Below are 21579 nucleotides of genomic sequence, written 5' to 3' on the forward strand. Positions count from 1 at the left end.
GATGGGAAGGTGAGGTTTTGCGTGCATCTGCGAAAGGTAAATGCTGTATCCAGATTCGATGTTTACCCAATGCCTAGGGTGGATGAATTGCTTGACTCTCTTGGTAAAGCAGAGTATATCTCCACCCTAGATCTCACGAAAGGATATTGGCAGATACCTCTAGCGGAAGAATCCAAATGCAAAACTGCCTTCGCCTCCTTTCTCGGTTTGAGCAGACAAACAAAACATCATAAGTATTGTTCCAAAGTCTGATTGGTCCTTTCTGTCTGGCCATTGGATTGTGGATGATAGCCAGACGATAAATTTAAACGAGTTCCTAGAGTGGACCAGTAGTCCTCCAAAATTTTGAAGTGAATTGCACCCCTCTATCCGATATGATCTCATCTGGAGCCCCGTGAAGCCAAAACACCTCTTTCACAATCAACTTGGCTGTCTGGTCCGCTGAAGGAAGATTCTGTGCTGCAATAAAGTGAGCCATCTTTGTAAGTCGATCCACTACCAGAATTGTATTATGTCCACTTGCTCTGGGTAGGTCAACAATGAAATCCATTGATATGGACCCCTAAGGACGAGTAGGAATCGGAAGAGGCTGCAGCAAACCCACAGTGATGATCGAGGAGTCTTGGTCCTAGCACAGGTCTCACAGGAGAGGACATAGTCTTTAACATCTTGTGCTAATTTAGGCCACCAAAAAGAGCGGGACAACAGTTCCTGTGTCTTGAGGACACCTGGGTGACCAGCGGGTCGGGAGTCGTGCATTTTTTGGAGCACCTCTAATCTTACCTCCTTAGGGACGAACAGACGGTCCTTAGAGTTCCACAGACCATCACATAGAAATAGTTCAGCTTCCGGAGGCGGGTTTTTAAGAAATGAGTAATTTGAGTAGGATCCCATAATTCGTGTGAGGAGATCGGCGGAAAATGTAACGCCCCAAAAATTTGTTTTTGGAAGAATAGTTTCTTCTTGCTCTTTATCAGAACTAGGATTAGGCAATGACCGTGACAAGGCAGCAGCTTTCCCATTCTTGGAGCCAGGGCGGTATGAGATGTGGAAGTGAAATCTTGTGAAGAAGAGAGCCCCTCTGGCTTGTCGCGCAGACAATCTCTTTGCAGATAGAATGAATTCTAAGTTCCTGTGATCGGTAAAGACAGTAACCGGGTGATTGGCCCCCTCAAGTAAATGTTTCCACTAAGAAAATGCGGCTTTTATAGCCAAAAGTTCTTTGTTTCCGATGTCATAATTTCTTTCAGCTGTTGAAATTTGGTACGAATAAAAGGCACATGGATGAAGGAGCATCTTGGGTCCAATTCTTTGTGACAGAATGGCACCAACAGCGGAGTCGGATGCATCCACTTCCATGATAAATGCTAGTTCTTGATTTGGACTGATGAGGATAGGTGCAGATGTGAAAATTGACTTCAATTTTTCAAATGCCGCATCCGCTTCAGGAGACCATTTGAAGGGGAATTCCTTCCGTGTGAGTCAGGTGATTGGGGCAATAATGCAAGAGAATTTTTAAATAAAACGTCTATAGAAATTGGCAAAGCCCACACATTTCTGAATGTCCTCATCTCGAGGAATTGACCATTCCACCACGGCTTGAATCTTGCCTGAGTCCATACTCAAACCCTCAGGGAAGATGACATAACCTAGAAAATGCATGCGGGTCTTTTCGAATTCGCATTTTTCTAATTGGATGTGCAATTTGTCTTATGGAGACGCTATAGGACAATCCAGACATGTTTCTGGTGATCCATGATGTTATCTGAAAAGACTAGGATATCATCCAGGTATGCCACTACGAATTGGTCCAATAACTCTCGGAGAACATCATTAATTAAATGCAGGAAGGTAGCAGGAGCATTACAGAGTCCAAAGGGCATCACCAGTCCTTCATAGTGCCCATAACGGGTCCGGAAAGCTGTCTTCTATTCGTCACCAGGTCGGATGCGGATCAAATTATACGCTCCTCGGAGATCTAATTTGGTAAAGATTTTAGCTGACCAAATTCTTTACAATAGTTCTGGAATCAAAGATAACGGATACCTGTTCTTCATTGTGATCTTATTTAGTTCCTGATAGTCAATGCAGGGACATAGAGAACCGTCTTTCTTTCCCACGAAGAAGAGAGTAGCGTCTGCCGGGGAAGTGGAGGGTCGGATGAAACCCTTCGACAGGTTCTCCTGTAGGTAGTCATTGAGGACCTTCAATTCTGGTTCTGAGAGGGAATAGATTTTTTTTAAAGGAGTGGCAGCTCCCGGTAATAATTCAATGGGGCAGTTGTAAGAACGATGTGCGGGAAGTGTATCCGTGTTCTTCTTTTCACACACATCCCAAAACTCTGAGTATAGAGTTGGCAGTAGATTTTCTTGGGACGAGGAAATCTTATGTATTCCCACAGCCGGTATAGGAGTTCAAGGTAGGCAGGCTACCTGGCAGTGCTCCGAGGGAAACGTGAGTGGCTTCGTCTTCCAATCAATTAGTGGGTTGTGGCTCATGAACCATGGAATTCACATAATCACTGGAAACACCGGTGAAGGAATGAGACTAAATGAAATCTTCTCCTGGTGATTGGGCTCTATGATTAGTGTTACGTTGCTTGTTTCATGCGTAACAGCTCAAAGGAGAACCGTCAACGACTCCCATCTTTTCTGGCGATTCCTTGGCTATAAAAGGTACTGAATGGCTCTTGGCGAATTCTATGTCTATAAAATTCCCTGCCACTCCTGAGTCGACCATTACTGTGGTAGAGAAACGATGTGTTCCCTCCTCGATTATAATAGGGACAAGGAAGTGTGGATGCAGAGAAGGAGGATTACCTTTATTCTGAGAAGCAGAGAAAACAGTCTTTGAAATGGCAGGCAGCTGATTTCTCCTAGGGCTCTGGAAAGAGGACCGCCTGGAGTTATTTGGGCAATCGGCGAGATAATGTCCCTCATTTCCGCAATACAAACAGATCTTCTGTTCGGCGTCTATTCCTTTCTCCAGTTGAAATAGGTCCTTGCAATGTGTTTACTTGCATTGGCTCTTCCTCGGTCTCCCTGGAACGTCTTGGGGTGCTGACATCTCTGACCCTGGAGTTGTTTGGCATGAACCTGTCTCTCCAATCGTCTTTCTGAAAGCCTTCGATCGATTTCAACGCGTAAACGGACAAATTCTTCAAACCCCTCTGGAGGCACCACCCAGGCTAGTTCGTCCTTAATTTGCTCAGAGAGACCCTGCCAAAAATGATATCTCTGGGAGGCCTCATTCCACTCAGCATTGGTAACCCATCTGCGGAACTCAGCGGCATACTCAGCTGTTGAAAGTGTTCCTTGCCGAAGATTGCTCAGAGTTGCACCACTCTTTGGGTCATCAAAAATCAGAACAAAAACAAATACAGACTAGCGCCCAAAATAGTAATGAAATGTCCACCGAGTCCAAGATATAGTCCAATCAGTCGTAATGTAAGATCAGGCTCCACTCAGTAGATTCGTGACATGCAGAAAAATAGAAAGAGAATAATCATCATAGTGTGTATTGTAAACACAATAAACATAAAACAGTACTAACTAACACCAAACAACATAGAACATGTAACACAGAAGCTGATGAATATAACTAATTTATTAAGACAAGGATGCCTGTAGCAGCGGATCATCAGGGGTTAAAACCCAAAACCCTACTTACAACAGGACCGGAATAACAAGCGTGTAAACACCAGGCAATAGGGAAATCCTCCGGACGAAAAATCCTCTGCAGACACCTGCCCAAGTGGGGGGTAGTCGTACACTCCTCCCGCTGGCCGCAAGGAACCCAATGAATAGCCCAGCAACACACAGGAACCGCTCCTACACAATCTCCGTGAGCTGTGAGAAGATCTACCGCGTGATGCACTTCCGGTTTCTTCCAAGGTGCCGTGACCTCTGACCCTACACGTTTCGTGATAACATCACTTCACGAAACGCAGATAAAATCCGCTGAGATGTTCGGGAAACGGCTTAACGTGCGAGTAAAGTGTCATCCTGACCCGAGCTTAATTACAGCCAGCGCCTACTCTGCCAAGTCCTCTCCGCCTGAGCGCGGTTGCATCCAGTGTGCGCGGCCAACAGATATAACACCGCAAGGAGAGATTTATACTCCACGCATGTGCACTTGATGCCTTATTGCGGGCAGTCAGGTTTTACTCATGGATAACCCTAAATCCTGCGTCCCCAAATTCAGGCATCCTAATTCCCAACAGAACGCAATATTAATGTCTTATATATAATACCTTGTCACATAACTCGGTCTCATTATAGTAAATATAGACACTAGGTGAATTAACCCTATAAGCACCAGAGTACAGCGAATCTTCATTGCCAAGTGCCTTTTATTCCCACGTGGCCTCGTGTACATATTTTTCAGGGTATATAATTGTTCCAGTGGTCAACCAAACTGCAAAACGCATTGGGGAGGGGGCGAAAACCCCAATGATTGATCCCCCTCGCTGCCGGCGACGCAACAGGCAGAGTGACGCATAGCACCCTCTCCCCCCCCCCCCCCGGTAGCAAAGGGGATAAACTGAAGGGAGAAATATAGGGGAAAGATCCGGGAAAACGAAAAAAATAAATCACAAAAACGTTATTTTCGTAGAGACGGCGCATTCCGTGTCCCACAGCCTTTCTGAACCTTGTGTATCGCTCTTAAGTTATATACGTCCGTCTTGTACTAATACTGCGAAGTCGTAACATTGTGAAACGTGTCGTCTATCCAGTGAGCGAGGGAGGAATAAGTCCGAGTTCTGCCCCCACCCTCACGGGTGTTGCTGTTCGGGTTCTGTTCTCAGGCCCCGACAGGAGAGTGTCCAAGCGCTGCGCGGTCCTTAGCTGTCCTCGTCTCGCAGCGCCGACGGTAGAAACTTGTACTGCTGCTGGCGGATCTGCGCCAGTTTCTTCCGCGCCTCCTCCAACTCGCGCTCCTTTTTCAGCATCTCCTCCTGAGCGGCGATGATCTGCGGGTACCATCCCCCCAAAAAAACAATAAAAAGTGAGTGGCGGTGGCCTTGGAAGTGCGCGAAAAAAATACGATTGGCAGGGATGCGCTGCGCTTGCAAAATCCTGTGTGCAGCGCTACGGACATGGTCAGCGCTATATAATAAAAAATATATATTATAAAAACTAGTGGCCCTGGGGAAGTAGTGGCACTAGTTTAGGTGCTTAAATTAAAACAGCAGACAGCTGACACGATCAATGCTCGGGGTTTTTTACGGCAGAAGACTCTGCTTAGTAAACATGGGCCAACGTGCCTACGTGTGAAGGCGTCACTGACCTGCGCGATCCCGCCCACAAATTTCGTCTTCACCACCACGCTGTGGTCGTCTGCTTTGCTGAAGGCGGCTTTCTGGGCGGCTCTTACCAGGTTGTCGGAAGCGCGTTTCACAGCGTTACCGGCGGCCTGCAAGGGGGGAGAAGTTAGCCTGGGCCACACTGAACGCCACATGCTCCCTTGGTGGCACCTAGGTGAGTGGTTACCTGCAGCCTTCTCATGGCTTCGGAGTCCTGGTCCGCCTTCACCTTGCAGGCCACGAGGAGCTGGGCCGTGGACGCGGCCACTTGCTTGGCAGAGGAAATGAGTTTCTCCTCGCTGGCGTGGCCTTGCACCGACGCGTTGGCTGATTCGCACAGGTTGCTGGTCGCTGCCGCCACCATCCTGGCCTGGAATGTGAGGGGAGAGGTCAGTGCGGCCAGATTAAAAGGCCGGACGCCGGGAACGGTCTCCAGCGGCGAGTACAAAAGGTCAAACGTACATGCGTGAGCATTGCAATTTACGTGGGATGTTGGGAGACTTAAAAAGTAGTGCTGTGGGTTGTAGTGCCTGGCCTTGGTGGTGGGTAACTGCAGTGGGTGGTAGTGGAGAGGGGAAGGAGTGTGTGTGTGAGATGGTGGGGGGTAGAGGATGGGTGGGAAGAAAGAGGTGGGAGAGAGAGCGCGACAGGGGGGAGGGGGGAAAGAGAGCGCGACGGGGGGGAAGAGAGCGCGACGGGGGGGAAGAAAGCGCGACGGGGGGGAAGAAAGCGCGACGGGGGGGAAGAGAGCGCGACGGGGGGGGAGAGAGCGCGACGGGGGGGGAGAGAGCGCGACGGGGGGGGGGGGAGAGAGCGCGACGGGGGGGAAGAGAGCGCGACGGGGGGGAAGAGAGCGCGACGGGGGGGGGGGGGGGGGGGAAGAGAGCGCGACGGGGGGGGGGGAAGAGAGCGCGACGGGGGGGGGGGGGGGGGAAGAGAGCGCGACGGGGGGGGGGGGGGGGGGAAGAGAGCGCGACGGGGGGAGAAGAGAGCGCGACGGGAGGTGGAAGAGAGCGCGACGGGGGGGGGGGGAAGAGAGCGCGACGGGGGAAGAGAGCGCGACGGGGGGAAGAGAGCGCGACGGGGGGAAGAGAGCGCGACGGGGGGAAGAGAGCGAAGAGAGCGTGATGGGGGGGGAAGAGAGCGCGATGGGGGGGGGGGGGGGGAAGAGAGCGCGACGGGGGGGGGGGGGGGGGAAGAGAGCACGTCGGGGGGGGAAGAGAGCGCGACGGGGGGGATGAGAGCGCGCGACGGGGGCCGGGGAGAGCGCGCAACGGTGGGGGGGAGTGCAATAGTGGGGGGGAGTGCAATAGTGGGGGGGAGTGCAATAGTGGGGGGGAGTGCAATAGTGGGGGGGAGAGCAATAGTGGGGGGGAGAGCAATAGGGGGGGGGAGAGCAATAGGGGGGGGAGGGAGCAAAGGTGGGGGGGGAGGGAGCAAAGGTGGGGGGGAGAGAGCAAAGGTGGGGCGGAGAGAGCAAAGGTGGGGGGGAGAGCAGAGGGGGGGAGAGAGCAGAGGGGGGGGGGAAGAGCAAAGGTGAGGGGGGGGAAGAGCAAAGGAGGGGGGGGGCAAGGGAAAGAATGACTTACAGCTGAAATTAGTCCCTGGGACCACTGCCCGTCGTCAGCTGCATTGGCCGCTATCGCTCCGACCTGCAACCAGATAATCAGTGTCAGTGCAGAGAAATAACATCCACAGGGAGCGCGGGCTCGCGCTCTCACTAACAATATACCTTGTGAGCACATTCACATGTCTCAGACAGGTCTGCAACCCTGCCCTTCCCCATTATCTATACTGCAGCAAGGGATTCTGGGTAACGACAAGAAATGAGCACAGTGTCACTTCTTGTCCATTTTAACATGGAGCCCTACAAACTTACACACAACACACTTCCCTGTGAGTATCTGGCTTATTACTTTTCATACAGAAAAAAAACCGCCTCAAAAAATCTTTGCAATACCATTAAATGGCAATTCTCTCCCCCCAAACCCTGCTGGAACAATATATCCCCAGGTTATACAATTCTCTCCCCCTAACCCTGCTGGAACAATATATCCCCAGGTTATACAATTCTCTCCCCCTAACCCTGCTGGAACAATATATCCCCAGGTTATACAATTCTCTCCCCCTAGCCCTGCTGGAACAATATATCCCCAGGTTATACAATTCTCTCCCCCTAACCCTGCTGGAACAATATATCCCCAGGTTATACAATTCTCTCCCCCTAACCCTGCTGGAACAATATATCCCCAGGTTATACAATTCTCTCCCCCTAACCCTGCTGGAACAATATATCCCCAGGTTATACAATTCTCTCCCCCTAGCCCTGCTGGAACAATATATCCCCAGGTTATACAATTCTCTCCCCCTAACCCTGCTGGAACAATATATCCCCAGGTAATACAAACCATTCATCGCACCACTGGACACGCTCGGGCGGCTGGTCATCAAATTCAGAACAGATCAAACCCCATCTTCTCTATAGCAATACTAACGCCCGGTCATGTCAATTATCCCATGTTACCGTGTTCCCGCACCGTGGCGTCGCGGGGAACGTCACACAGCAGCGCGGCGCATGGAAAGCTGTCCGTCAGAGGTCTGAACTTAAAGTCCAGTTACGCCTGGCTTTGTACGGTATTCTGTACACCGCGCACACCCGATACCCGTGCGTATAAAACCAGTAGTGGTACTGCCCGCTTTTCGCAGGTGGTAGAACGGCAAAAAATATTATATGTAAATTACAAGAAATAATTGTGCACTGATGAAAAAAAAATGATCTAAATAGTCAATCAGTATCCAGACCCGATCCTAATCATCTCATAATTAGCAACTCACGCCTGTCAATGCTTGGCACATGAAAATACGTAAACTTTGTCATTGGTGGGAAACAGTTGCCCGGGGGCATTAACAGATGCCCCCACAATCTGGCCACCCCAGCAATTTACTCTCCCTCTCTGTTCCCAATACAGGAGAGGAGATCTGGATTGCAGCTCCCAGCTGTGCCGATACAGTACTGCCCGCTCCTCTCCTGCGCTGATACAGTACTGCCCGCTCCTCTCCTGCGCTGCTAAATACAGTACTGCCCGCTCCTCTCCTGCGCTGCTAAATACAGTACTGCCCGCTCCTCTCCTGCGCTGATACATACAGTACTGCCCGCTTCTCTCCTGCGCTGATACATACAGTACTGCCCGCTCCTCTCCTGCTAAATACAGTACTGCCGCTCCCCTCCTGTGCTGATACATACAGTACTGCCCGCTCCTCTCCTGCGCTGATACATACAGTACTGCCCGCTCCTCTCCTGCTAAATACAGTACTGCCCGCTCCTCTCCTGCGCTGATAAATACAGTACTGCCCGCTCCTCTCCTGCGCTGATACATACAGTACTGCCCGCTCCCCTCCTGCGCTGATATAAAGTACTGCCCGCTCCTCTCCTGCGCTGATACATACAGTACTGCCCGCTCCTCTCCTGCGCTGATACATACAGTACTGCCCGCTCCTCTCCTGCGCTGATACATACAGTACTGCCCGCTCCTCTCCTGCGCTGATAAATACAGTACTGCCCGCTCCTCTCCTGCGCTGATAAATACAGTACTGCCCGCTCCTCTCCTGCGCTGATAAATACAGTACTGCCCGCTCCTCTCCTGCGCTGATAAATACAGTACTGCCCGCTCCTCTCCTGCGCTGATAAATACAGTACTGCCCGCTCCTCTCCTGCGCTGATAAATACAGTACTGCCCGCTCCTCTCCTGCGCTGATACATACAGTACTGCCCGCTCCTCTCCTGCGCTGATAAATACAGTACTGCCCGCTCCTCTCCTGCGCTGATAAATACAGTACTGCCCGCTCCTCTCCTGCGCTGATACATACAGTACTGCTCGCTCCTCTCCTGCGCTGATACAGTACTGCCTGCTCCTCTCCTGCGCTGATACAGTACTGCCTGCTCCTCTCCTGCGCTGATATACAGTACTGCCCGCTCCTCTCCTGCGCTGATAAATACAGTACTGCCCGCTCCTCTCCTGCGCTGATATACAGTACTGCCCGCTCCTCTCCTGCGCTGATATACAGTACTGCCCGCTCCTCTCCTGCGCTGATATACAGTACTGCCCACTCCCCTCCTGCGCTGATATATACAGTACTGCCCGCTCCTCTCCTGCGCTGATATACATTACTGCCCGCTCCTCTCCTGCGCTGATAAATACAGTACTGCCCGCTCCTCTCCTGCGCTGATATACAGTACTGCCCGCTCCTCTCCTGCGCTGATATACAGTACTGCCCGCTCCTCTCCTGCGCTGATATACAGTACTGCCCGCTCCTCTCCTGCGCTGATAAATACAGTACTGCCCGCTCCTCTCCTGCGCTGATATACAGTACTGCCCGATCCTCTCCTGCGCTGATATACAGTACTGCCCGCTCCTCTCCTGCGCTGATATACAGTACTGCCCGCCCCTCTCCTGTGCTGATAAATACAGTACTGCCCGCTCCTCTCCTGCGCTGATATACAGTACTGCCCGCTCCTCTCCTGCTCTGATATACAGTACTGCCCGATCCTCTCCTGCGCTGATAAATACAGTACTGCCCGCTCCTCTCCTGCGCTGTTAAATACAGTACTGCCCGATCCTCTCCTGCGCTGATAAATACAGTACTGCCCGCTCCTCTCCTGCGCTGATAAATACAGTACTGCCCGCTCCTCTCCTGCGCTGATAAATACTGTACTGCTCGCTCCTCTCCTGCGCTGATATACAGTACTGCCCGCTCCTCTCCTGCGCTGATATACAGTACTGCCCGCTCCTCTCCTGCGCTGATATACAGTACTGCCCGCTCCTCTCCTGCGCTGATATACAGTACTGCCCGCTCCTCTCCTGCGCTGATACAGTACTGCCCGATCCTCTCCTGCGCTGATATACAGTACTGCCCGCTCCTCTCCTGCGCTGATACATACAGTACTGCCTGCTCCTCTCCTGCGCTGATACATACAGTACTGCCCGCTCCTCTCCTGCGCTGATATACAGTACTGCCCGCTCCTCTCCTGCGCTGATACATACAGTACTGCCCGCTCCTCTCCTGCGCTGATATATACAGTACTGCCCGCTCCTCTCCTGCGCTGATATACAGTACTGCCCGCTCCTCTCCTGCGCTGATATACAGTACTGCCCGCTCCTCTCCTGCGCTGATATACAGTACTGCCCGCCCCTCTCCTGTGCTGATAAATACAGTACTGCCCGCTCCTCTCCTGCGCTGATATACAGTACTGCCCGCTCCTCTCCTGCTCTGATATACAGTACTGCCCGATCCTCTCCTGCGCTGATAAATACAGTACTGCCCGCTCCTCTCCTGCGCTGTTAAATACAGTACTGCCCGATCCTCTCCTGCGCTGATAAATACAGTACTGCCCGCTCCTCTCCTGCGCTGATAAATACAGTACTGCCCGCTCCTCTCCTGCGCTGATAAATACTGTACTGCTCGCTCCTCTCCTGCGCTGATATACAGTACTGCCCGCTCGTCTCCTGCGCTGATATACAGTACTGCCCGCTCCTCTCCTGCGCTGATATACAGTACTGCCCGCTCCTCTCCTGCGCTGATATACAGTACTGCCCGCTCCTCTCCTGCGCTGATACAGTACTGCCCGATCCTCTCCTGCGCTGATATACAGTACTGCCCGCTCCTCTCCTGCGCTGATACATACAGTACTGCCTGCTCCTCTCCTGCGCTGATACATACAGTACTGCCCGCTCCTCTCCTGCGCTGATATACAGTACTGCCCGCTCCTCTCCTGCGCTGATACATACAGTACTGCCCGCTCCTCTCCTGCGCTGATATATACAGTACTGCCCGCTCCTCTCCTGCGCTGATATACAGTACTGCCCGCTCCTCTCCTGCGCTGATATACAGTACTGCTCACTCCCCTCCTGCGCTGATATATACAGTACTGCCCGCTCCTCTCCTGCGCTGATATACAGTACTGCCCGCTCCTCTCCTGCTCTGATAAATACAGTACTGCCCGCTCCTCTCCTGCGCTGATATACAGTACTGCCCGCTCCTCTCCTGCGCTGATATACAGTACTGCCCGCTCCTCTCCTGCGCTGATAAATACAGTACTGCCCGCTCCTCTCCTGCGCTGATATACAGTACTGCCCGATCCTCTCCTGCGCTGATATACAGTACTGCCCGCTCCTCTCCTGCGCTGATATACAGTACTGCCCGCCCCTCTCCTGTGCTGATAAATACAGTACTGCCCGCTCCTCTCCTGCGCTGATATACAGTACTGCCCGCTCCTCTCCTGCGCTGATATACAGTACTGCCCGATCCTCTCCTGCGCTGATAAATACAGTACTGCCCGCTCCTCTCCTGCGCTGATAAATACAGTACTGCCCGCTCCTCTCCTGCGCTGATAAATACAGTACTGCCCGCTCCTCGCCTGCGCTGATACATACAGTACTGCCCGCTCCTCTCCTGCGCTGATAAATACAGTACAGCCCGCTCCTCTCCTGCGCTGATACATACAGTACTGCCCGCTCCTCTCCTCTGCTGATAAATACAGTACTGCCCGCTCCTCTCCTGCGCTGATATACAGTACTGCCCGCTCCTCTCCTGCGCTGATATACAGTACTGCCCGCTCCTCTCCTGCGCTGATATACAGTACTGCCCGATCCTCTCCTGCGCTGATATACAGTACTGCCCGCTCCTCTCCTGCGCTGATCACGAGTTCCTAGATATCTATCTAGTTCATATAAGATGTTTTGCGAAAGCGTTGCTGTAATAAACTCACCTTTGCGGTTTGATAAACGTCCTGTGCGCACCGATTCCTCTACGGACTTCTACGTGGAATATTTGTACATACAAACAATAGGAGCCATGTTCAATTACCCTCATCCCTCTGATCATTAGCAGGTCGGACATTAACCTCCCAGCTGCCAAACATCAGCCACGGGCAGAGATCGGTGTATTGGGTATAAGCTGGAGGGTATCCTCCTGTGCACCCTGCACATGCTCCCCTCACCTTGCCCTGGGCCACCAGCTCCCTCTGTGCGGCCGACGCCGACTTCACCAGTGCGCTTGTCGCAGCCGCGATGGATTTCGCCGCTTCGAGAATCTGCTCCTCAAAATCCAGCGTCTCGTCAGCTTGCTGGAAGCAGAGTAACAGGGGGCTGGTTAGGTCTTTCCCTCGTGATCCCGTGTACACAAGTCCAACACATCACTACAATCCTCCAACCTTCTCTTACACCACCGGTCCCCAACCTTATTTACATTGTGAAACCCTAATTAATAAATCTCATCGCCGACTCCCAGGTCGTATATATAGTGTCCTGAGCGCGGGTGGGGAGGACACGCGCTTAATAATCCCCCAAACTGTGTGACCGATCCCAGGCAGTATATAGTGTCCTGAGTTCAGGGGAACACATGCTTAATAATCCCCCAAACTGTGTGACCGATCCCAGGCAGTATATATAGTGTCCTGAGCTCGTGGGGGGAACACACGCTTAATAATCCCCCAAACTGTGTGACCGATCCCAGGCAGTATAGAGTCCTGAGTTCGTGGGGGGAACACACGCTTAATACTCCCCCAAACTGTCCCTCAGTGTGTGCAGGCAGCATGTGGGGGGTATAGCTGTCACTCACTGTAAGAACTTCGAAAGTCACGACTCACAATGACTTGCTGCTGTGGATGCAAAGGCTTGTGGGAAGCTCCTGCTGTGATACCAACGCTGAGGTGCAGTTTGGGGTCTTACTAAGTGTGCAGTTCCTACACGGGCTCAGGACCCCACTATACCTCCTGGGGTCCCCCATTACTGATGGTCATGGGTGAAACCCTTGAATACCTCACAAGTTCCTGAACCCCCCGTTGGGAATCCCTGCCCTAGACATACAGGTCCTTCTTTCCAACACCACCCATCACACTCAGTGACACTGAACTTCCCTCTTGTAATGGTTATGGGATAGAAAAAGATGGAGGCCTTGCTGGCTTACCGCAAGGAAACTAGTTTTCCTGCGGTGTGCGTAGTGAGCTTAACCCTCCCCTGCCAGAGGGGCCAGCAACGAATTTCAAACCCTATCGACGTTTTTCGAGGCACTCCTGGCTCGGGGGTTGGGACACCCCAACACCCAGAGTGTGAATCACTGGTTCCAATAAGTACCGACTGTCTCCCCCAAAGTATTAGATAGCACAGCACTGGGTACTCATTCTTAACCTGTAACTATTGCCCCGTAAGACAACGGAGCCGTACAGGACCTCCATATGCAGGACCCTATATACTTCTGCGTGGCATTATATGGCTCAGTAATCCTATCGCAGCCCGAAGATCCGCGGGGCACTGTGCCAATATGTTTGATACATAGTTGGATTAAAAAACAACCTAATATATCAAACATATCAGACAGAGGCCTGCAGGAGAGGGTCCCGGACTGCCTCCGCTGGCACAGGGGGTGGGATGCGGGTCACTCCCCTAACACCCGGAATAAACACGTGTTGCTTTGTGTGCATTTGGTGCTGAAGCCGCAAGCGGTCCCCTGCTCCTAGTTCCAAAAGGTAAACACACCCTGGGCGTGGCGGGGGGTTTGGGTCAGACACTCCTCACTGGGCTTGGCGGGGGGTTTGGGTCAGACACTCCTCACTGGGCTTGGCGGGGGGTTTGGGTCAGACACTCCTCACTGGGCTTGGCGGGGGGTTTGGGTCAGACACTCCTTACTGGGCGTGGCGGGGGGTTTGGGTCAGACACTCCTCACTGGGCTTGGCGGGGGGTTTGGGTCAGACACTCCTTACTGGGCGTGGCGGGGGGTTTGGGTCAGACACTCCTCACTGGGCGTGGCGGGGGGTTTGGGTCAGACACTCCTTACTGGGCGTGGCGGGGGGTTTGGGTCAGACACTCCTCACTGGGCGTGGCGGGGGGTTTGGGTCAGACACTCCTCACTGGGCTTGGCGGGGGGTTTGGGTCAGGCACTCCTCACTGGGCTTGGCGGGGGGTTTGGGTCAGGCACTCCTCACTGGGCTTGGCGGGGGGTTTGGGTCAGACACTCCTCACTGGGCTTGGCGGGGGGTTTGGGTCAGACACTCCTTACTGGGCGTGGCGGGAGGTTTGGGTCAGACACTCCTCACTGGGCTTGGCGGGGGGTTTGGGTCAGACACTCCTCACTGGGCTTGGCGGGGGGTTTGGGTCAGACACTCCTTACTGGGCGTGGCGGGGGGTTTGGGTCAGACACTCCTCACTGGGCTTGGCGGGGGGTTTGGGTCAGACACTCCTCACTGGGCTTGGCGGGGGGTTTGGGTCAGGCACTCCTCACTGGGCTTGGCGGGGGGTTTGGGTCAGACACTCCTTACTGGGCGTGGCGGGGGGTTTGGGTCAGGCACTCCTCACTGGGCGTGGCGGGGGGTTTGGGTCAGACACTCCTCACTGGGCTTGGCGGGGGGTTTGGGTCAGACACTCCTTACTGGGCGTGGCGGGGGGTTTGGGTCAGACACTCCTCACTGGGCTTGGCGGGGGGTTTGGGTCAGGCACTCCTTACTGGGCGTGGCGGGGGGTTTGGGTCAGACACTCCTCACTGGGCTTGGCGGGGGGTTTGGGTCAGGCACTCCTTACTGGGCTTGGCGGGGGGTTTGGGTCAGACACTCCTCACTGGGCTTGGCGGGGGGTTTGTGTCAGACACTCCTTACTGGGCTTGGCGGGGGGTTTGTGTCAGACACTCCTTACTGGGCTTGGCGGGGGGTTGGGTCATAGACACACTCTGGGCTTGGCGCAGAGTTTGGGTCAGGCTCTCACCCAGGGCTTGGAAAGGGGGGTTGAGTCAGGCACTCCCCCTGGGCTGGGCACAGGGTTGGGTCAAGCACTCCCCCTGGGCTGGGCACAGGGTTGGGTAAAGCACTCCACCTGGGCTGGGCACGGGCTTGGGTCAGGCACTCCCCCTGGGCTGGGCACAGGGTTGGGTCAGGCACTCCCCCTGGGCTGGGCATGGGAGTTGGGTCAGGCACACACCCTGGGCTGGGCATGGGAGTTGGGTCAGGCACACACCCTGGGCTGGGCACGGGGGTTGGGTCAGACACTCACCCTGGGCTGGGCACGGGGGTTGGGTCAGACACTCACCCTGGGCTGGGCACGGGGTTGGGTCAGACACTCACCCTGGGCTGGGCACGGGGGTTGGGTCAGACACTCACCCTGGGCTGGGCACGGGGTTGGGTCAGGCCCTCCCCCTGGGCTGGGCACGGGAGTTGGGTCAGACACTCACCCTGGGCTGGGAACGGGGTTGGGTCAGGCACTCCCCCTGGGCTGGGCACAGGGTTGGGTCAGGCACTCCCCCTGGGCTGGGCACGGGGTTGGGTCAGGCACTCCCCCTGGGCTGGGCACAGGGTTGGGTCAGGCACTCCCCCTGGGCTGGGCACGGGGTTGGGTCAGGCACTCCCCCTGGGCTGGGCACGGGGTTGGGTCAGGCACTCACCCTGGGCTGGGCACGGGAGTTGGGTCAGACACTCACCCTGGGCTGGGAACGGGGTTGGGTCACACACTCCCCCTGGGCTGGGCACGGGGTTGGGTCAGGCACTCCCCCTGGACTTGGAACGGGGTTGGGTCAGGCACTCCCCCCTGGGCTGGGCACGGGGTTTGGGTCAGACACTCCTCACTGGGCTTGGCGGGGGGTTTGGGTCAGGCACTCCTTACTGGGCTTGGCGGGGGGTTTGGGTCAGACACTCCTCACTGGGCTTGGCGGGGGGTTTGGGTCAGACACTCCTTACTGGGCGTGGCGGGGGGTTTGGGTCAGGCACTCCTCACTGGGCGTGGCGGGGGGTTTGGGTCAGACACTCCTCACTGGGCTTGGCGGGGGGTTTGGGTCAGACACTCCTTACTGGGCGTGGCGGGGGGTTTGGGTCAGACACTCCTCACTGGGCTTGGCGGGGGGTTTGGGTCAGGCACTCCTTACTGGGCTTGGCGGGGGGTTTGGGTCAGACACTCCTCACTGGGCTTGGCGGGGGGTTTGTGTCAGACACTCCTTACTGGGCTTGGCGGGGGGTTTGTGTCAGACACTCCTTACTGGGCTTGGCGGGGGGTTGGGTCATAGACACCCTCTGGGCTTGGCGCAGAGTTTGGGTCAGGCTCTCACCCAGGGCTTGGAAAGGGGGGTTGAGTCAGGCACTCCCCCTGGGCTGGGCACAGGGTTGGGTCAAGCACTCCCCCTGGGCTGGGCACAGGGTTGGGTAAAGCACTCCACCTGGGCTGGGCACGGGCTTGGGTCAGGCACTCCCCCTGGGCTGGGCACAGGGTTGGGTCAGGCACTCCCCCTGGGCTGGGCATGGGAGTTGGGTCAGGCACACACCCTGGGCTGGGCACGGGGGTTGGGTCAGACACTCACCCTGGGCTGGGCACGGGGGTTGGGTCAGACACTCACCCTGGGCTGGGCACGGGGTTGGGTCAGACACTCACCCTGGGCTGGGCACGGGGTTGGGTCAGGCACTCCCCCTGGGCTGGGCACGGGGTTGGGTCAGGCCCTCCCCCTGGGCTGGGCACGGGAGTTGGGTCAGACACTCACCCTGGGCTGGGAACGGGGTTGGGTCAGGCACTCCCCCTGGGCTGGGCACAGGGTTGGGTCAGGCACTCCCCCTGGGCTGGGCACAGGGTTGGGTCAGGCACTCCCCCTGGGCTGGGCACAGGGTTGGGTCAGGCACTCCCCCTGGGCTGGGCACGGGGTTGGGTCTGGCACTCCCCCTGGGCTGGGCACGGGGTTGGGTCAGGCACTCACCCTGGGCTGGGCACGGGAGTTGGGTCAGACACTCACCCTGGGCTGGGAACGGGGTTGGGTCACACACTCCCCCTGGGCTGGGCACGGGGTTGGGTCAGGCACTCCCCCTGGACTTGGAACGGGGTTGGGTCAGGCACTCCCCCCTGGGCTGGGCACGGGGTTGGGTCAGGCACTCCCCCTGGACTGGGAACGGGGTTGGGTCAGACACTCCCGCCCGGGCTGGGCACGGGGTTGGGTCAGGCACTCCCCCTGGGCTGGGTACGGGGTTTGGGTCAGACACACACCCTGGGCTGGGCACGGGGGTTGGGTCTCACACACACCCTGGGCTGGGCACGGGGTTGGGTCAGACACTCCCCCTGGGCTGGGCACGGGGTTTGGGTCAGACACACACCCTGGGCTGGGCACGGGGTTGGGTCAGACACTCCCCCAGGGCTGGGCACGGGGTTGGGTCACACACTCACCCTGGGCTGGGCACGGTGTTGGGTCAGACACTCCCCCAGGGCTGGGCACGGGGTTGGGTCACACACTCACCCTGGGCTTGGCGCGGGGTTTCAGCTGCTCCAGTTTCTTAGCTGCTGCCTCGATAGAAGCCGCCGCCCCCAGCAGCTCTGTCTCGGCGATGACAGTCGGGTCTTTGGGGTCCACCCACTCGGTGCCTGGAACCAGAACAAGTCGGACATGACACGTCGCACAGAGCTGTGACCATGACACACCAGCATCCTGTCACTGTATACAGGGTTAAACTCGACCAATGGTTCCGTGTCCCACTTCGCAATAGCTGTGCCAGCGGACGTTCTGGCCCCTTGACCAGATGGGCCTTCAACGCATTGCAAGGGTCAGCATCAGTCCGAGGAGCACTTCTCAAATACACCAGTCACGTCAAAACCCCTGCGTGTTCCCGCAGCGATCCCTCCGCGGCACGGACAGGGCACCTCACCTTTCATGGTCTCCGTCGTCTGGATGAGTTCGGTGACGGCGGTTGCGATGCGTTTGGAGAACCCGGAGAGCTGGTACTTCAGCTCCGGGCTGGGCTTCTGCAGAATCTGCAATTCAACGGCAAATATCGGTTAAGTCACCCGCGCCCCAAAACATTGACGCTCATAACGGTTGCGAACAGCAAGTGGGCATGCTGCCAGTGTGGTGATGTCACCGACGCCCCGGGAAACTCCAAGTGTCGGGCGTGTGTGTGATGTCACAGAACGAGTCATGTGTACACGCAGTGTGTTCATTTTGATCAAGTTTCATCCACAGCAAAGGGGTTGTTGGTAAATACAAAATGTATTCACGGTCCCGTTTCTCATTTTCAATGCTAATGGCACATTAAAGTCATGAACATTTAAATCAGGGGTGGCCAACTCCAGCCTCAAGTCACTCCCAAGGGCCACCTGTACTGAAGCAGGGATATCCCAAATACCTAGCCTGTTGGACTGGAGTTGGCCACCTCTGATTTAAATTAACTAGAACAGGAAGTCCCAGTGTTGTCACTTTGATTATGTAATGTATGGTACAGGAAGTCCCAGTGTTGTCACTTTGATTATGTAATGTATGGTACAGGAAGTCCCAGTGTTGTCACTTTGATTATGTAATGTATGGTACAGGAAGTCCCAGTGTTGTCACTTTGATTATGTAATGTATGGTACAGGAAGTCCCAGTGTTGTCACTTTGATTATGTAATGTATGGTACAGGAAGTCCCAGTGTTGTCACTTTGATTATGTAATGTATGGTACAGGAAGTCCCAGTGTTGTCACTTTGATTATGTAATGTATGGTACAGGAAGTTCCAGGTGTGACGTCACAGAAAGATGTCACTGAATGTCCCAGCAGCAGAGATACGTCTAACATTGGGGACATGTCGCTAATAAAGAAACTCCCTCTGACATATATATATATTAAATATTATATTATATTTATATTAAACCCATGGTCCGTGCCGATATAAAAATGAGAATGTAGATGGTCATTTCAGTACCCTGACATCACATACAATCCATATTAATCCTAATAGAGGTATATTAGTATTTTATCTGGTAGTGTTAGGACCTTTGAACAGGTGTCTGCCTTGTCGTGGCTCACAGGCTTACAATGCTTTGGCCAAAGGGTTAAACTAAATGATCCCTTTTCAAGAGAATATATAAGTATTTTACTGTGTATTTCTGTCATGTTGGCTGTAGCATTGGGCTTCTCTGTTTGTTGTATACATTTGCCACGCTCAATAGCTCTCCTTTTTGACAGTAAGATACAAATATATTTTGCGGGGGCTCAGGGGTTCCCAAAAAGAGCATGCTGGGGTTCTGTGTGTTTAACTTATTTTCAGCTCCCTCAGCAGTTGCAGGTCTTAAGCTCGCCCCTCCCCACTTCCCACGTCAGCAGGTCCTTTCATTTCACTGGATATAGATCCAATGTTGGTCTTTCTCCCTCCTAATAGAGGTAAATGAGAATTTTAATCCTAATAGAGGTATATTAGTATTTTGTCTGGTAGTGTTAGGACTTGCGAACAGGGTCTGCCTTGTCGTGGCTCACAGGCTTACAACGCTTTGGCCAAAGGGTTAAACTAAATGACCCTTTTTCAAGAGAATATATAAGTATTTTACTGTGTATTTATGTCATTTTGATGTAGCATTGGGCTTCTCTGTTGCTTGTTGTATAACATACAAGGGGTCAGTATGGTCACCCTAAAGATGGCCTCCCCAGCACATAGCGTCCGTTCCTGCTTACAGTTAACACATGTTCCAGCATGTCCAGGTATCCCAGGGTGCACTCTGTCCCGTATCTCAGCGCTCGTTCTCTGGTGTCCAGACAGACGTCCGGCTGATACACCGCTTGCTGTTAGAGTGAGTGACGCTGTTATAGGATGTGCTCAGAACGAGAGACAGGGCTAGACAGACAGACAGACAGACACAGACAGAGCTAGACAGACAGAGCTAGACAGACAGGGCTAGACAGACAGAGAGAGAGAGCTAGACAGAGAGAGCTAGACAGACAGAGAGAGCTAGACAGACAGACAGAGCTAGACAGACAGAGAGCTAGACAGACAGACAGACAGAGAGAGCTAGACAGACAGACAGAGCTAGACAGACAGACAGAGCTAGACAGACAGAGAGCGCACGGGCTAATTATTATATATACAAACACATAAAAGGACAATTATTATTATTAATAAACATACTGTACTAATGGACAATTAGTGTGTATATGTATGTGTGTATATATACATACAGTGTTCGACAAATCTATACATTTGCTCGCCCCGGACGAGCGGATTTAACATCGTGGCGAGCTCCTATTGGCCCAAGCAGCACACGTGTGGTACTAGGTGGCGAGTAGATTTTTTGGTGATTTGTCGACCACTGTACATACATACACACACACACAACACAACACACAGTCATACAATGTGACAGCGATACAACACGCCCCAGGTCCCAGGCTCCCTCACACCTTGCAGGACACCAGCATCTCAGACACCGCTTTGCGGCTCAGGTTAGCCGTGGCGATCACGTCCTCTTGCCGGCACGAGTTCCCAGCTGCCACTGCTTTGGCGGTTGCCATGGTAATTCCTTTGGCCATGCGGATGGATTCCTCGGGGGAAGACGACTTCTCAGGAGCCCCCTTGGATTGGAAAACCTGGAGAGAAAGGCATGATGGGTAACCGTTCACACACTGCCTATCTGGGCCTATAACACTTCTGTCTCCGGCTCCCAATGTCTGAACCTTCAGCTAATGCCAAACTGACCACGTGAAAAAAGTACGGGGAAAAAATGGCGCGGTCACATGATTAAACATGTCACGGAGTAAATGTGGGACTGACCCATTAAACACGTCCCTGTCATTAGGTCACTTTACCCCTACGTGGGACTGACCCTTTAACCCATTAAACACGTACCTGTCATTAGGTCACTTTGCCCCTACGTGGGACTGACCCTTTAACCCATTAAACATGTCCCTGTCATTAGGTCACTTTGCCCATACGTGGGACTGACCCTTTAACCCATTAAACACGTCCCTGTCATTAGGTCACTTTGCCCCTACGTGGGACTGACCCTTTAACCCATTAAACACGTCCCTGTCATTAGGTCACTTTGCCCCTACGTGGGACTGACCCTTTAACCCATTAAACAGGTCCCTGTCATTAGGTCACTTTGCCCCTACGTGGGACTGTCCCTTTAACCCATTAAACACGTCCCTGTCATTAGGTCAGTTAGGGAGATTCTTTTATCCGATTTCCCCTTTCAGAGAGAAAAAATAAAACACAGATTGGCTCACCGTCAACTCCTGCTTGATGTGCTCAATCGTGGCTTCGAGAGCCCTTGTACCACGCGTGGCCTCATCTTCCACGGCCTTCACCGTCTTCAGCAGGGAGGTGACGTTTGTCACCATAACCTACAGCAGGACAGAACGGCGACACGAAAATCAGAACAGTGACGCGCTCATTTCTCCAAATCACAGCTCACACAACACCTACGTCAGGCGCGGCCAACTCCAGTCCTCAAGGGCCAACAACAGGCCAGGTTTTAAGGATATCCCTGATTCAGCACAGGTGGCTCAATCAGAGGCTC

At 53.9% G+C, this 21579-nt stretch overlaps 1 protein-coding gene across 4 annotated transcripts in view; it reads right to left on the reverse strand.

The window, feature by feature from the left end:
* Positions 1–4333: 4333 nt before the first annotated feature.
* TLN2 (talin 2) overlaps positions 4334–21579 on the reverse strand; it is a 170441-nt gene continuing 153195 nt past the window's right edge. For all 4 annotated transcript variants that reach the window (XM_075576099.1, XM_075576100.1, XM_075576098.1 and 1 more), the window contains 10 exons: positions 21287–21403; positions 20462–20647; positions 19739–19846; positions 17961–18066; positions 17555–17679; positions 12303–12428; positions 6895–6957; positions 5493–5675; positions 5290–5415; positions 4334–4972 (listed from right to left, as the gene is read on the reverse strand). In XM_075576099.1, coding sequence (XP_075432214.1) covers positions 4844–4972; positions 5290–5415; positions 5493–5675; positions 6895–6957; positions 12303–12428; positions 17555–17679; positions 17961–18066; positions 19739–19846; positions 20462–20647; positions 21287–21403 — 1269 coding nt within the window. In that variant the 3' untranslated portion in view covers positions 4334–4843. The remainder of the gene's footprint in view (positions 4973–5289; positions 5416–5492; positions 5676–6894; positions 6958–12302; positions 12429–17554; positions 17680–17960; positions 18067–19738; positions 19847–20461; positions 20648–21286; positions 21404–21579) is intronic.

This window comes from Ascaphus truei, chromosome 18, assembly GCF_040206685.1.
Source record: "Ascaphus truei isolate aAscTru1 chromosome 18, aAscTru1.hap1, whole genome shotgun sequence".
Taxonomy (NCBI): domain Eukaryota; kingdom Metazoa; phylum Chordata; class Amphibia; order Anura; family Ascaphidae; genus Ascaphus; species Ascaphus truei.